Genomic DNA, 15,114 nt, shown 5'->3' on the forward strand with positions numbered 1-15,114 from the left:
TTCAGCATATTCAATTTGCACTGTGAATTTTCCCTTTTTATTTTTTATTTTTTTTTGGGGGGGGGGGGGTTCACGTAGCTTAGTGAATGAGGGAAAATCCCTTTAAAAAGTGAATATGCGTAATATGCGTAAAATAAAAAAACAATTATGATGTTTGTTATAAGAAGGTTTAGTTCAGTTACCTTTCTTGGTGGACAACCTTCTACTGGTGTAGTTTGGACAACTGTGGTTAGAGTAGTTGAGGGAATAGTTGTAGTCTTTTTAGATGCTGTACCCCTAGGGGTTGTTTGCGAAATTTTCGTCTCTGGTGTGGTAGTTTGGGTTGTTGAACAAGGTCCTGTAAATCTCGCAGCCTCACACAAGTCATTGCAAACAGCATAGAAAGAGCACCCAGCTTCATCAGTCTTGTTGTAGATAATTTCTCCTGCAGAAGGAACCCCAATAAACATATTTAAGGAAGCATCAGAGACAGAAAGAAAGAAAGAAAGAAAGAAAGAAAGAAAGAAAGAAAGAAAGAAAGAAAGAAAGAAAGAAAGAAAGAAAGAAAGAAAGAAAGAAAGAAAGAAAGAAAGAAAGAAAGATAGATAGATAGATAGATAGATAGATAGATAGATAGATAGATAGATAGATAGATAGATAGATAGATAGATAGATAGATAGATAGATAGATAGATAGATAGATAGATAGATAGATAGATAGATAGATAGATAGATAGATAGATAGATAGATAGATAGATAGATAGATAGATAGATAGATAGATAGATAGATAGATAGATAGACAGACAGATAGACAGACAGACAGACAGACAGACAGACAGACAGATAGACAGATAGACAGATAGACAGATAGACAGATAGACAGATAGATAGATAGACAGATAGACAGATAGACAGATAGACAGATAGACAGACAGACAGACAGACAGACAGACAGACAGACAGATAGACAGATAGACAGATAGACAGATAGACAGATAGACAGATAGACAGATAGACAGATAGATAGATAGATAGATAGATAGATAGATAGATAGATAGATAGATAGATAGATAGATAGATAGATAGATAGATAGATAGATAGATAGATAGATAGATAGATAGATAGATAGATAGATAGAAAAAATCTTACCTGTTGAGAAGAATTTATCACCCGCACGGCAGAAGCAGCGCCTATTAGCTGTGGTTGTAAATTCTGTGGTTGTGGTTACAGTGGTAATGGCTGTAGATTCTGTTATTGTTGTTGGTTTTGTATTCGTTACTTTGGTAGTAGTGGGAGTTGATGTAGTTGTTGTTGTTGGCACAGGGGTAGTGCTACAATGACTATAATCATCACAGCACAAAACCTTTATCTGGTAGTTGTAGCACTCTTTAACTTTTCCAACTTGGTCTTTGTTATTGCAAACCAAGCCAACAGTGACATCACATTTAACCATCTGTCCCACATCTTCAATGTTGATACCAGGGAACTCCTCAGCTCTGCACTCAATATTTTGTGGTTGTTTACATATTTGTTTGCCTTTAGCCAATATATTCTCATATGTCTCTTTATCTCCTCCATCTAAGCCAGAACTTGGAGTATCAACATCAATCCATGATGTCCACTTACATTGTGGCTGACACTCTGAAGGGGTAGTTGTTGTTGGTTCTGGAGTAGTAGTTGTGGTTGTAGTAACAGTGGTAATAGGTGTAGTTTCTGTTGTTGTCGGAACTGGAGTAGTATTTGATTCTGGGGTTGTGGTTACAGTGGTAGTGGTTGTAGATGTTGTTGTTGGTTTTGGAGTAGAAGTTGATTCTGTGGATGTAGATACAGTGGTAATAGGTGTAGATTCTGTTGTTGTTGGTATTGGCGTAGTAGTTTTAATAGTAGTTGATTCTGTATTTGTGGTTACAGTGATAGTTGTTGTAGATTCTGTTGTTGGTTTTGGAGTAGTAGTTGATTCTGTGGTTGTGGAAAAAGTTGTCGGTTTTGAAGTAGTAGTTGGTTGTGTGGTTCTGGTTACAGTGGTAATAGGTGTAGTCTCTGTTGTTGTCGGTATTGGAGTAGAAGTGGGAGTAGTAGTTGATTCTGTAGTTGTGGTTACAGTGGTAGTGGTTGTTGGTACACATGGTACAAAACTACAGCATTTTACTCTGATCTCATAGTTGTAGCAAATAGATCGTAGCTGTTCCTTATTCCGACAAATCAATCCAAATGATACATTACATTGTACATTTTGCTCAAGCTCTGAAAGCAGTGTATTAGGGAACCTTTCGGCTCTGCATTCAATGTCTTGAGGATGGTTACAGATAGAGATTCCTTTAGCTCTTATGTTTTCATATGTGTCAAAATCGCCATTTTGCATTCCAGTTTCAGGATAACTGGCATCGATCCACCCCGACCACATGCACTCTTCTTTAACACAGATTGTGGTGCTGTGAGTTGTTGTTGTTCCTAAATAACAAACATGATGAAAGCTAAATTATGTGGTCTAAAAAAATGTAGACCATGTATACCAAAGGAGAGTGCAAGCTGACAGAAAATGCAGAAGGGATACAGTTAAGGGTAAGAGTGCAAACCTGCCATTTTCCTGCAGCAGCGTGTACAGTATGTGGCTTGTGTGTCAGGACATTTTTACATAAATGGAAACATCATTAACCCACAGACATGCACTTTGTATTAAATTTCAATGTGCATCATGCGTTGACATTTGCGTTGATGCATTTCCATTGATTTAAATGAAAAATGCATCAAGCATAAAACACAAAGGTGTAAATCCAACCTTATTGTTATTGGAATTATTCAATACAAAGTACAAATGCTGACACGTGTAAAATGCAGGAAATCATAGCAATCAAGCAGAATTCATGTTGCTAAAGTGTGATTAGTATATGGCGGGGAACATGCAGAGGATTGTTAGTTGTGGACTTAAGAAAGTTTCACAATCATGCTATTTTATGTATTTGCAACAATAAATGATAGTTGAATTAATAAAAGTGATCTCAACAAAGTTTTTTTTTTTCTTTTTTTTTTTTAAATGCAAAAGCAATCCTGTTTCCTGCTATGGGGCAGGTTATAGTGCAGCGCTCTTATTGTTATGGTTTCAGTATCTTGATGAAGGTTTTACTGATGCTAAACAATATTTTCTATATTATTAAAATCACAATGCGTTTCACAAAAGGTGGCCTTAAAGTGCACCTATGCCCAGACTATGAACATTGAACTCTTTATATATTTTTACCAAATAGTAAAATAGCTTTATAACAAGCCAACCCTTACTTCTTTAGCTGCTTGAGTCATCAACTAAGGGCTCTTTCACACAGAGCTGGTCTGCCCTGTTTAGGAAAGGTCCAGAAAAACAGAAGAGGAAGCAGTCCTTTCCAACCTTTTTTTTTTTTTTTTGGACCTTGGCAGACTCAAAGGTAGGTGAGTGTACATGGAAAAAAGTCAATTTACATCTGCCTCTCCATAGAGCTGCATGGAGTGTCCGATCAGGTCCACCTGAAAAACTGACAGGTGGACCTGATTGGAATGCCCATGGGAAAGGGCCCAAAGACCTTAAAATCCAGTTTCATGCATTTTTATAGCAGCTCAGAAGCACCTACTGTGCATTTACATTAGAGGGCTAGCTATGCTCTCATACATAAAAAATAAGATTTCAATGGATATTTTGCATAATTCTCTATAATTCTCAATAATACTTATAAATAATTTTAAAAGTGTTTTCACTGCGTGTTAAAAACACATAACTATTTTAGTGTTTATGATCTGGACAATGGTTCAAATTAAACAATAGAAGTAAGAAAACTATTTTAACGGCCACGCGTGTGCAAGGTTTCTGTCTGGAAAAATGTTGAATTTTTGAAACCTTTACAAAGGAAATGTTAAGGTTGTCATTGCTGTTTTTGGATCCTGCAAGGCCCTAAACAAACAAAAACTGTATGAAATTGCTTGATTATACTCTAACTTTTCAAGTAATTGACTCCTACCATAAAAATAAAGAGTTAAAAAATAGCAATGGTTGCTCACTATGTTACTTATTTGGAGCATGTTCTACTGATACTTAATTGATTAACTAAAATTGATTATGCGCTTGCATCCATTGCCTGTCATGTGTTTCAGTGAAGGTAATTGATCGCTAGTGATTTTAGCCCCACGACCACGTGACTAAAATTCCTCCTATTGGGCCCAGCCTAAGACTGATTCCCAATGATTGCTATTAATACTGCACCTATCAGCTTTAGTATCTTCCTGTCATGATTTATTAAATAAGATGCTCTATGTTGGGTTTTGCATTCACCTTTAATATACAGTAGCTAGTAGTTTTGGGTATGTATGCATTACCCACTGACTGTAACCTACCTGAAGTAGTAGTTGGATGTGTTGTGGTAAAGGTAAAAGGAGTTGGTGTTATATGACACCCATCAGTATTTCCTCTGTATATTGTGCCATTTTGTTTGCAGATAGCAATGATGCAGCCTCCAATTCCATCCGTAGTGTTATAAATCACATCATTGTAATGGTACATTTTGCCCTGGTACTCACAGTGACATGCTGTTTAGATCCAAACAAACACAATAAATATAGATGTACACTTTCATAGCATTCATACACCTGAGAAATGTGGTACATTGCTTAATAAACAGAGTACAAAATAAAATTAATTTGTTTGAGGACTTACAGTATTCAGACTTATGTGCTGCTGTAAAAAATGGAAAAACATGTTTCCACATGGTACCACGGCACACAGTATTGTCGCTGCTGTGCAGTGATCCCAATGAAATTGAATAGCACCCAAAGCACTAGTACAGTCACAGACAATGTACATTCCCTGCATCTTTTTCAACAACACACATACTGGATTGTGTGTTTTAGGATGCTGTTATAAAATGTTATCATCAATGGGCGGCTTTAATGCAATGCATGCTAATGTGCAAAATAACCTGCATTAACGGGTGATCATTAATGCCCCGCAATACACTGTTAAAATGTGAATGTGCTCATTACCGGACACTGGAGTATGCAGCACTTTGCAGAGCAGGTACATTTTCTAAACATACCTATAATTTGAGAATGATAATCTAAAAATACTGCTACTTCTTCTGGTACTACTAATAACAATAATAATTATGATTATTATTATCAAAATCATTATTAGTGATTGGCCGAATGACCTCCTGTTCGGTTCGCACCAAAACATTTGACCAATGCAGAAGTTCGGAACCGAATAATGAACCCCATTGAAATTTATGGGACTCGAACTGTAAAAATCAAAAGTGCCCATGTTGAAGGCTTATATGAAAGTAAGTGGGTATACAGTGGTTATGGGGGTCCGGGTACTGCCCTGGGGGACATGCATCAATGAAAAAAGTGTTTGTAAAAAACGTCATTTTTAAATGAGTAGTAATTTACTGATTCTTAAATGAAAGCATACAAATGAGAAGAGACAATAAAAAAGAAAAAATCTTTCAATTATAGTGCCTGGGGGGTCCCCTTGGTCTACCTGTAAAGTGGCACATCTGTACTGTGTATAGAAGCTGCTGCAAAAATAATTGCAGTTAAAAAAGCCAACAAAATGATATTTTCAATGCAATCTGTCTTTATTTTGTAAACAATGGCTTGGGGAGCCGGTCTATATGATGAGGCTACAAGTAGTGCACTGGGAACAAGATCAGAAATTTTTTGGATAAATTCTGGTGTCTCTTCCGCAGACTTTGGATAGAAGTAACAGGTGCTAAAAATTGGTCTTTTGGTGTTGGAGGTGCCTTCACACTGTAACCCTATAGAGGTATTCTTGATGAAAGCAAGAATTGGCCTTTCTGTCAAAAAATTAAATTATATGCACCTGTCAAACAGGTGCAGAAAAAATAGTCTTTGGGTGTCTGTGGCGCCTTCACTCCAAAACACTATAGAGGCACTCTTGATGAAAGCAAAAATTGGCCTTGCTGTCAAAAAATCAAATGGTATGCACCTGTTAAACAGATGCAGAAAAATTGTTTTTTGGGTGTTGGAGGTGCCTTAACACCGTAACCCTATAGAGGTACTCTTGATGAAAGCAAGAATTGGTCTTGCTTTCAAAAATTTAAATGATGTGCACCTGTCAAACAGGTGTGGAAAAATTGGTTGGTAAATGTGCCCATGAAACCTACACCAAAAAAATTCTTCCAGAGAAGTCTTGCTGAGATTCCACATCCCAAAAACACTTAATCAGTGACATTGGCACCAGGGGCTTCATAACTGCTGTTAATCCAGGACTGATTCATTTTGATAAATGTCAGACGGTCCACAGAGTCTGTGGACAGACACATCCTATTATCAGTAACGAAACCTCCAGCGGCACTGAATGGTCAGAAAGCACGCTGGATGCAGAGCAGCCCAGTGGATCAATTGCATATTGGGCAAGTTCTGGCCAGTGGTCTATTCTCATTACCCAGTAACCCAGTGGATCGTCAACTGGAAAGCTTTCCATCTCTGTTTTCGCCCCTATATAATCATCCACCATATGATGCAGACACTGCCAAAGGGATGTTGAACCTGAGAGCCCCCGAGAGAGGACTAAAATAATCGTTAAATGCATCACTTAGGCAGCCCCCTTCTCCACCGCTCCTCTCTTGTTCAACAGAAACCTTAAAACTACATTTTCCACAACAATGTAACCTACCAGATTTGGAAAAAGCATTAGAAAAACTCCTCTTTAAAGTGTCCCCAAGAGATTTCATCTTCTGCACCCTCTCTGGGGTCGGGAAGAGTTCTGGGACTTTCCCCTTGTAACAGTGGTCAAGAAGGGTTGCCAACCAATAGTGATGCTTCTCCTGGATGCCACGCATTCTTGGGTCCTTTTGCAGGGTTTGAAGCATTAGGGAGCCCCTGCACCACAAGTTTGTGGAGGCATGAGAAGCAGACTACCAGAAACATATGACTGCCAACTAAGTACTAAGTCATGTTTGGGAAGGGGTCAAATACTTATTTCACTCATATTTTTGCTGTTATTCTGTCTCTCACTGTTAAAATAAACCTACGACTAAAATTATAGATTGATCATTTCTTTGTCAGTGGACAAACATACAAAATCAGCAGGGGATCAAATACTTTTTTTCCCTGTATTTGTGGTTCATAGGACAATTCAGCAGAGATGGACATGTAGGAGGAGGAATGGGGGGTAGAGCTGACAAACTTTGCATCATCACCACTAGCTGTATGGAGATGTGGTGGCACAACAAGCTGCAGCACTGAGCCCTGTCCTCCATCCTTCAGAATTTCAGAGTTACTGAGTGTGCTGTGAATTAAATATAGCTTCCTTTAACATGCTTGTTGCACCACGTGTCAGAAGTAATGTGGACTTTGCGCCTGACAGCCTTGCTCAACGATGCCACAACATCGCCTTCCACATGATGATACAGAGCTGGAATGGCCTTACGTAAATAGAAATAGCGACTGGAAACCTGACATTGTGGTACAGCACATTCTGCAAATTCACAGAAGGGGGGCAGAATCCACCAGACATAAAGGCGGAAGTTGTAAAGCCAGCAACTTTGAAAAGTTTGCATTTAGACGCTGGGCATGTGGGTGGCAGTGACTGTATTTTTTTTTTCGCTGCACCACATGGGGCAGAGAAATTTGCTGTCTATAGTCTACAGCTAGTGGTGTGCTACTTACAGATGTGCTGCAAGGACCTGGGACACCCTGCGCTATACCATCATCCCTGTCAGTGGAGGCTGCTGAGAGGTCATGAGGTATATTGGGGGACTGAGGTGAGTAAGGAGGAGGAACAGAATTTCATCCCTTTTTTGTGGCTTTCAGGTGCTCTTACCAACAGGCTAAGTGGTGGGAGGTTAAATGCCTAGTCAAGCATGTGGTACCCAAATGGCTGGTGTTTTTGCCACGCTTGATGTGCTTGAGATGAAGTTTGAAAATTGCAGCAGTGTGATCGGCTGCACACTAGGGTGGCTGCTCTCTACTCTTCCATGATGGCTGCCTCATTGGGGTTGTGCCTCACCCTCACTTCCCTCCTCTTCTCTACCTGGCACCCAAGTCACGTTAGTGACCTCATCATCATCTCCTCCATCCTCATTATCACTGGAAACAACTTGGCTATACACTGCGGCTGGGGGAACATGACTGCATATTTGTGTACTAGAGTTCTCCCCTCTCTGTAGGCTCATGTTCCTACCTTCCTCAACTTAAGAACCAACATCTGAATCAAGTAATGGCTGTGCATTGTCAAGGAGCAAGTGGCTGACGCGGTGTTCAAATAACTTAGCTGATTTTTCCATGCCTGATGCTCGGGCTATGGCAGGAATAGCTGTGGACAAGGAAGCAGATTTAGCCTCTCACAGTTGCAGTGGACTGTGCACTAGTCTCTGCTTGGATGACGGAGGATGAGGATGGTTTAGTAAGCCAGTCCAACACCTCCTCTGCATGCTGTGGGTGGATAGCATGAGCAACATTACTACACAGAGGAAATAATGTCCCCCACCACGTCCACCTTGCACTGTGAAAACATATGCTGCTGGCCCCATCACAGTGCCATGGAAAAGTATGTCTCTCCTTGTTGGCCTCTCAAACATGATGTAAGAAAGATGTGGAAACGTGTACGTGGATGCTATTTAATCAATGGAAAGTGAAGTTTGGTGCACTTTAACCTGAATACTCAATACATAGAGACACTCCACCAACACACTACAATATACTGCAGTAAGACTGCACTGACGCACTGCAATATACTGCATTAAACATGCACTAACGCACAGAAATACACTGCATTAAAAGTGCAGTAACGCACAGAAATATACTGCATTACACCTGCACTAATGCCTAACATATGGCCCTAGCATTATTCTCAAAAAAAAAAAAATAAAATGACAGCTTAGTCTAGGACAGTTATATTTATTTCATATTTGTTCCTTTCTTTGACATTGCAATCTATAATAGAAAATGACAACTTGGATATGGTTAGTTGCATTTTTCATATCTCATTGTTTTAAAACAAATTTCCATATATTTTTTTACAGTAATATTAAATATCTATTTGCTACTCCAAGTTAAACTGATGTGCCTGTTACTATAACCTTGTGTTGGTCCTTCACTAGAAAAAAGGTATATGTGTGTTGAAAAAAATTCTAATGAAAACCCTAAACGGTAACTTAATTTTAACACTTAACTCCAACCCTCACCCAAATCCTTGAAATTAACCTAACCCTAATGGCTCATGCACATGGGCTTACAATACTCTGCAATAAGATATTTAATTTAAACAGATTTGAACAAAGCAGTATTGCATTTTTTGACCCATGCACACCAATCCATATTGATGAGCAGTTTAAAGCTGTGTAAACCGAAAATGGAAGAGTTAACTTCCAATGGGATGTACTTGCCTTATCAGGCACTGAAACTATCAGTCCTCCATATCATTTACTGCCAAGATGTGAGTGATCCAGGCCAATTATTACTTTCTAATAATATTATAGTTAATGCCATAAAAACTCCCCCAAAAATGTGTTGTATTTACCTTCTTTCTGGTATTTACACTCCACTCCAGACGAGCCGCATACACTAAAAAAGTAAAATTTAAGATTAAAGTACATCTATAGTCATGGCTGGTAAAATGCAAGTTTGAAATAGTAAGCCTGTATTTTTTCAAGGCAATTATAAAATAACACCAGTAATTTTCCTCTCAGAGCGTTCTAAAAGAAACAAATTAACACAAGCAATTGACAGGGCTATTCTGCAGGTTCAGATATTGCCTAAATAGTTGCTACTGGTTGCCAAAACAATATACTGTATGGACAAAAGTATGTGAGCAAATGATTGGATTCAGGTGTTTCCAGTGAAAGGGTCTACAGTATACAAATATATTTTAAATAATTAAGCACCTTATACCTCATGGAAACACTTTGGGGAAGGCCATTTTTTGTTCACTTATCACTGTGCCCCTGTGAACAAAGTCAGCCCCATAAAGTTTAGGTTTTGTTTGGTTTATTTGTTTGGTTGTGCGACCCTGACCTCAACTCTACTGTCCACCTTTGGGATGAATTGGAATATTGAATACAAGCCAGGAGTCGTCTCATCCAACATCAGTACTTGTGAAAACCTCCCCAGAAAAGTGGAGCCAGGGTCAAATTGGGTGTGCAATTCCATATTATTGTCTACGGTTTTGGAATAGGATGTCCAGCAAGTTCGTACTGTATATTTGATGACCAGGTGCCCACAAATATTTTGCCATATAGTGTATATACACATTGGTTTTTGTCAAAGTATACATTTTTTGCAAAATTACTATGCACTAATTAGCAGCAAGCTAAGCATGATTTGTTATGTCTGATGTGCCTTGTAGAATACTTACCATGTCTGGCAGTTTTCAGTAGCGGGTACAGTTTGCCCAACTCTGATATGATTTCCTTCATCATCATAGCAACCACACTGAGCTACACATTCCATTTCATCTTCATCAAAGAATGGTTTAGCAGCTGGACAGCTAGGGTAACATCCTAAATAGGGTTAAAAATAAAAAAGTTATCATTGACAAACATACAAAAGTGAATACATTGTAGCAAGACATTAATGGGGCCTAACCTTGTTTGTCCATAAATGCAGTTTTTAAAAAAAAACAATAAACAGTAAAAAGGTTAGGATAGAAGGTGGGATGACAGCAACCCCTGTCTGGCATGCCCTCTGACCCCAACCATCCCGCCTGTATTAGTATCCTCTTATTCCCCTGTAATTTTAATTTACCCTTTACAATAAGCCCATATCACCCTTTTTTTCCTCACATTGGCTTCTTGATTATTACTCACTTGGAACCTAGATGTCAATTCTCCTCTATATGGGATATTATATTTCAACTTATCATTGCCTTTACGGCCTTATTGAGAGAGTAGACTGTCCTCGGACAATACTGAATGCTCCCTACTCAACAAAACATTACTTCAAATAAGGGACACTTTATACTGATGACTAATGTGACTGCTTATTTGTATTTCCAAAGAAGTGAACGCAAATGTCAAACATAAGGAATATGTGCCCATTTTTTGTGGTTCCTCATTTTTCTTCAGATTTTAAAATAATTATCCTGTGCCTCTGAGTTTCTGGAGACCCATCTATGGATGGTCACTGACACATATCAACTACCCTTCTTTATACAAAAGTTGCATTCCTAAACTGAAAATAATAACTTTTGTACAGCTCTTCTATTAGCTGATATTCTTTTACTCACCAGCCACTTTATTGGTTACACCTTACTTGGATATCCTTTTCCCTTCAGAACAGCATTAATTCTTCATGGCATAGATTCAACAAAGTGTTGGAAACTTTCCTCAGTGATTTTGGTCTATAGTGACATGATAGCATCACGCAGTTGCTGCAGATTTGTCGGCTGCACATCCATGATGCAAATCTCCCATTCCACCACATCACAAAGGTGCTCTATTGGATTGAGATCTGGTGACTGCAGGCTATTGGAGTACAGTGAAGTCATTGTCAGGTTAAAGAAACCAGTGGTGAGAGGATTTGAGCTTTGTGACATGGTGCATTATCCTGCTGGAAGTAGTGATCAGAAGATGGATATACTGTAGCCATAAAGGGGTTTACATGGTCAGCAACAATACTCAGGTAAGTCGTGGCATTTAAATGATGCTCAATTGGTACTAAGGGGCTCAAAATGTGCCAAGAAAACATCCCCCACACCATTACACCACCACCACTAGCCTGAACCATTGATACAAGGCAGCATGTTTCATGTTGCTTACACCAAATTCTGACCCTCTCATCTGAATGTCGCAGCTGAAATAGAGACTTATCAGACCATGCAATGTTTTCCAATCTTCTAAGCCTGTGCGAATTGTAGCCTCAGTTTCCTGTTAGCTGACAGGAGTGGCACCCAGTGTGGTCTTCTGCTGCTGTAGGCCGTCTGCTTCAAGGTTCGATGTGTTGTGCGATCAGAGATGGTATTCTGCATATCTTGGTTGTAACAAGTGATTATTTGAGTTTCTGTTGCCTTTCTATCATCTTGAACCAGTCTGCCCATTTTCCTCTGATATCAACAAGACATTTTCATCCCCACAACTGCCGGTCACTGGATTTTTTTCTCTTTTTTGACCATTCTCTGTAAACCCTAGAAATGATTGTGCCTGAAAATCCCAGTAGATGAGCAGTTTTTGAAAGACTCAGACCAGCCCGTCTGGCACCAACAACCATGCCACGTTCAAAGTCACCTAAATCCCCTTTCTTCCACATTCTGATGCTTGGTTTGAAATTCAGCAAGTCAACTTCACTACATCTAGATGCCAAAATGCATTGAGTTGTTGCCATGTGATTTACTGATTAGCAATTTGGGTTACCAAGCAATTAAACAGGTGTACCTAATAAAGTGTCTGGTGAGTGTTAATTTTTTAATTATTTTAAGTCTGATAAAAAGCAACAAAAACATTGACAAGATAAATATATAAAAGCTCATAATAAAAAAAATATTATAAGAAGAGGTGGTAATAATGACATGGATATGTATGGCATGATGGCCCTACCTTCCAAGCCTGCAAGCTCATGTAAACATTTTTCACTGGGGTTCCTACAGGTCTTTAGGCAAGGTGCTCCACAGGGTTTGTAGTGCCACTCACACTCTCCTTCAGGGTTGTAGTAATCACAGAAGAGAGCTGGAAATAAAAAAGGAGATTATTTTATGTAAAGAAGTATTATACTATTTTACTATGAAAAGTATTATTTACACAGTTAGAGCTGCTAAGAGAGATAGGAGATCTCATATGATAGGAATATGATACTCACGGCAGATGCTGGGTGTTCTCCAAGAAACACAGATTCCGGTTTCTCCGCAGGCCTGGGCATAAGCAGCAACGGCGGTACAGAAGCACTCACAGTCCCCACCAGTGTCACAAGCACAAGCGTCAGCCACACAAGCATCATAGTACTTGGAAGGATCAACCTGTCAAAATGAAGTATAGAAAGTTTTTCTAACTATTATGCTATAGCTAACTCTAGGAACCTGTGCACACAGGCATTTAAAAAGCTCACATCAGAAATGTATCCCTCCCCTCACAAGTCAATAGGAATACAAAAGCAGTTTAAAACAGTTTGATGCAGTTTAGAAGCAGGTCAAATGCTGGTAAGAAGGAAGTAAGCTGCAGGTCAAAAAAAAAAAATTTGTGAAGGAACTCTGAATGATCTCAGATGTATCTCAAACTGATCTTAAATGCAAGCTGAATGCACCAAAATGTTTGCTGCTTTTGTACACTAAAGAAAAACCCCAAACTGCTTTTAATCACTTAATGATTCTGAATAAGAGCAACACATTGGTGTATTGTCCCAAAAGACAAACCTTACATACCACAAAAATATCCCATAGTCACTTTTCAGGTGCATGTTTAACCACTTAAGCCCCGGAAGATTTTGCGATTCGGCACTGCGTGACTTTAACGGACAATTGCGCGGTCGTGCGACGCTGTACCTAAACCAATTTTACGTCCTTTTTTTCCCACAAACAGAGCTTTCTTTTGGCGGTATTTGATCACCTGTGCGATTTTTTTGATCATGCGCTATAAACAAAAAAAGATTTTGCAAAAATAACAATATTTTTCACATTTTTCTTTATATGCAATTCCCCAAAAAAAATTTACAAATCAAAATTTTTTAACATTTTAGGCCAATTTGTTTTATGCTACATGTTTGGTAAAAATAAAATCGCAAAAAGCGTATTTTGATTGGTTTGCACAAAAGTTATTGCTTTTACTAACTAAGGGAAAGATTTTTGTCATTTTTGTTGTTTTTTTTTTAACGAGTAATGTCGGCGATCTGCGATTTTTTGTGCGGGACTGCGACATTGCGGCGGACAGATCGGACCCTTGACTGACATTTTTGACACTTTTGGGGTTACCAGTGACATTACTACAGTAATCAGTGCTATACATATGCACTGTTACTGTAAAAATTACACTGGCAGTGAAGGGGTTAACATTTTTTGAGGGGGAGGGGTCAACCTTCTTAGCGGTATTCCCGAGCATGGCTCGGGGTTAAATTTCAGAGCCACACTTGGGGTACCGCCTGAAGCATCCTGTAAGCAGGGTTACTTACCTTGTCACCGGGATCCAGCGATGTGTCTCGCGGCGGATCTTCCTCCTGATTGTCTCCGTGCCCCGGCTTCCGTCTCCTGCGACGTGACATTCTCAGGGGGGTGGAACCGGCGGCAAATTCAAATGTAAAAACACACCAAACACACTGATACCATTCAAAATAAAAAAAAAATCATATTAGTTTGCCCCCCAGTGCCCTTTCCTGCAGTTTAACTGTACTTTTTATGTATATATATATATTTATATATATATATATATACGTAATTCTTGTGAATGAGCAGCCCAAACCAACTGTATACATTTAGTATATATATATATATATATATATATGTATACATATAATATATATATATATATATATATATATATATATATATATATATATATATATATATATATATATATATATATATATATATAAATGTATACAGTTGGTTTGGGCTGCTCATTCAGAAGAATTACATGCAAAATAATGGTACCGCTTTCAGCACCTAAAATCCAAAAGAATTATACCGCCAGGGAGTGTGTCCCTAGGGGCGTGATTCTAACTGTGATTGGATGTGGCTTGTTGTGTAAGAACAGAGATCACTGGTCCTACATAGCAGAACCGTTTGATCTCCATTCTTACACAGGGAAGAATGACAGGTGGCTTTGTTTACATTAGCCGCCTGCCTTTCTCCCGGTGTAACGGACGCACGCTGGGGGGGGGCGTGACCGAGCGGGAGCGTGCCTTCGGCGGCACGTGCTCGCTCCCTAGACCCTCACAGGCTAGCGACGTAGTCCTACGTCGCTTTGCCTGTGAGGGGCTGACTGCTGCACGACTATTTACTGCAGCAAGTGGTTAATGTAGTCAGATCTCTAAACAGATATTTCTGGTTAGTTATGGGCTGCAGTAGTTTTGGTACCTTTAGTACCTCGCTTTGCTTGTACCCTAACAATATATTTATCTTGTTTAATTTACATTGCCATTGGCTTTGCATGTTTACTTTCAATATTGTTTATTGAATGATTTTGCAATAAAATAAAACATTTTCAACAAGAAGCGTAAAATCATGA

At 38.9% G+C, this 15,114-nt stretch overlaps 1 protein-coding gene across 1 annotated transcript in view; it reads right to left on the bottom strand.

Annotated features, from left to right (window-relative positions):
• LOC309565962 (von Willebrand factor-like) overlaps positions 1-15,114 on the bottom strand; it is a gene marked incomplete at both ends in the record, with an annotated part of 214,069 nt that overhangs the window by 127,921 nt on the left and 71,034 nt on the right. The window contains 7 exons of the mRNA XM_082270990.1: positions 183-424; positions 1,133-2,434; positions 4,343-4,534; positions 9,489-9,532; positions 10,323-10,467; positions 12,499-12,627; positions 12,758-12,914. Coding sequence (XP_082127116.1) covers positions 183-424; positions 1,133-2,434; positions 4,343-4,534; positions 9,489-9,532; positions 10,323-10,467; positions 12,499-12,627; positions 12,758-12,914 — 2,211 coding nt within the window. The remainder of the gene's footprint in view (positions 1-182; positions 425-1,132; positions 2,435-4,342; positions 4,535-9,488; positions 9,533-10,322; positions 10,468-12,498; positions 12,628-12,757; positions 12,915-15,114) is intronic.

This window comes from Pelophylax lessonae (genome assembly GCF_965119305.1).
Source record: "Pelophylax lessonae genome assembly, chromosome: 10".
Lineage (NCBI taxonomy): Eukaryota > Metazoa > Chordata > Amphibia > Anura > Ranidae > Pelophylax > Pelophylax lessonae.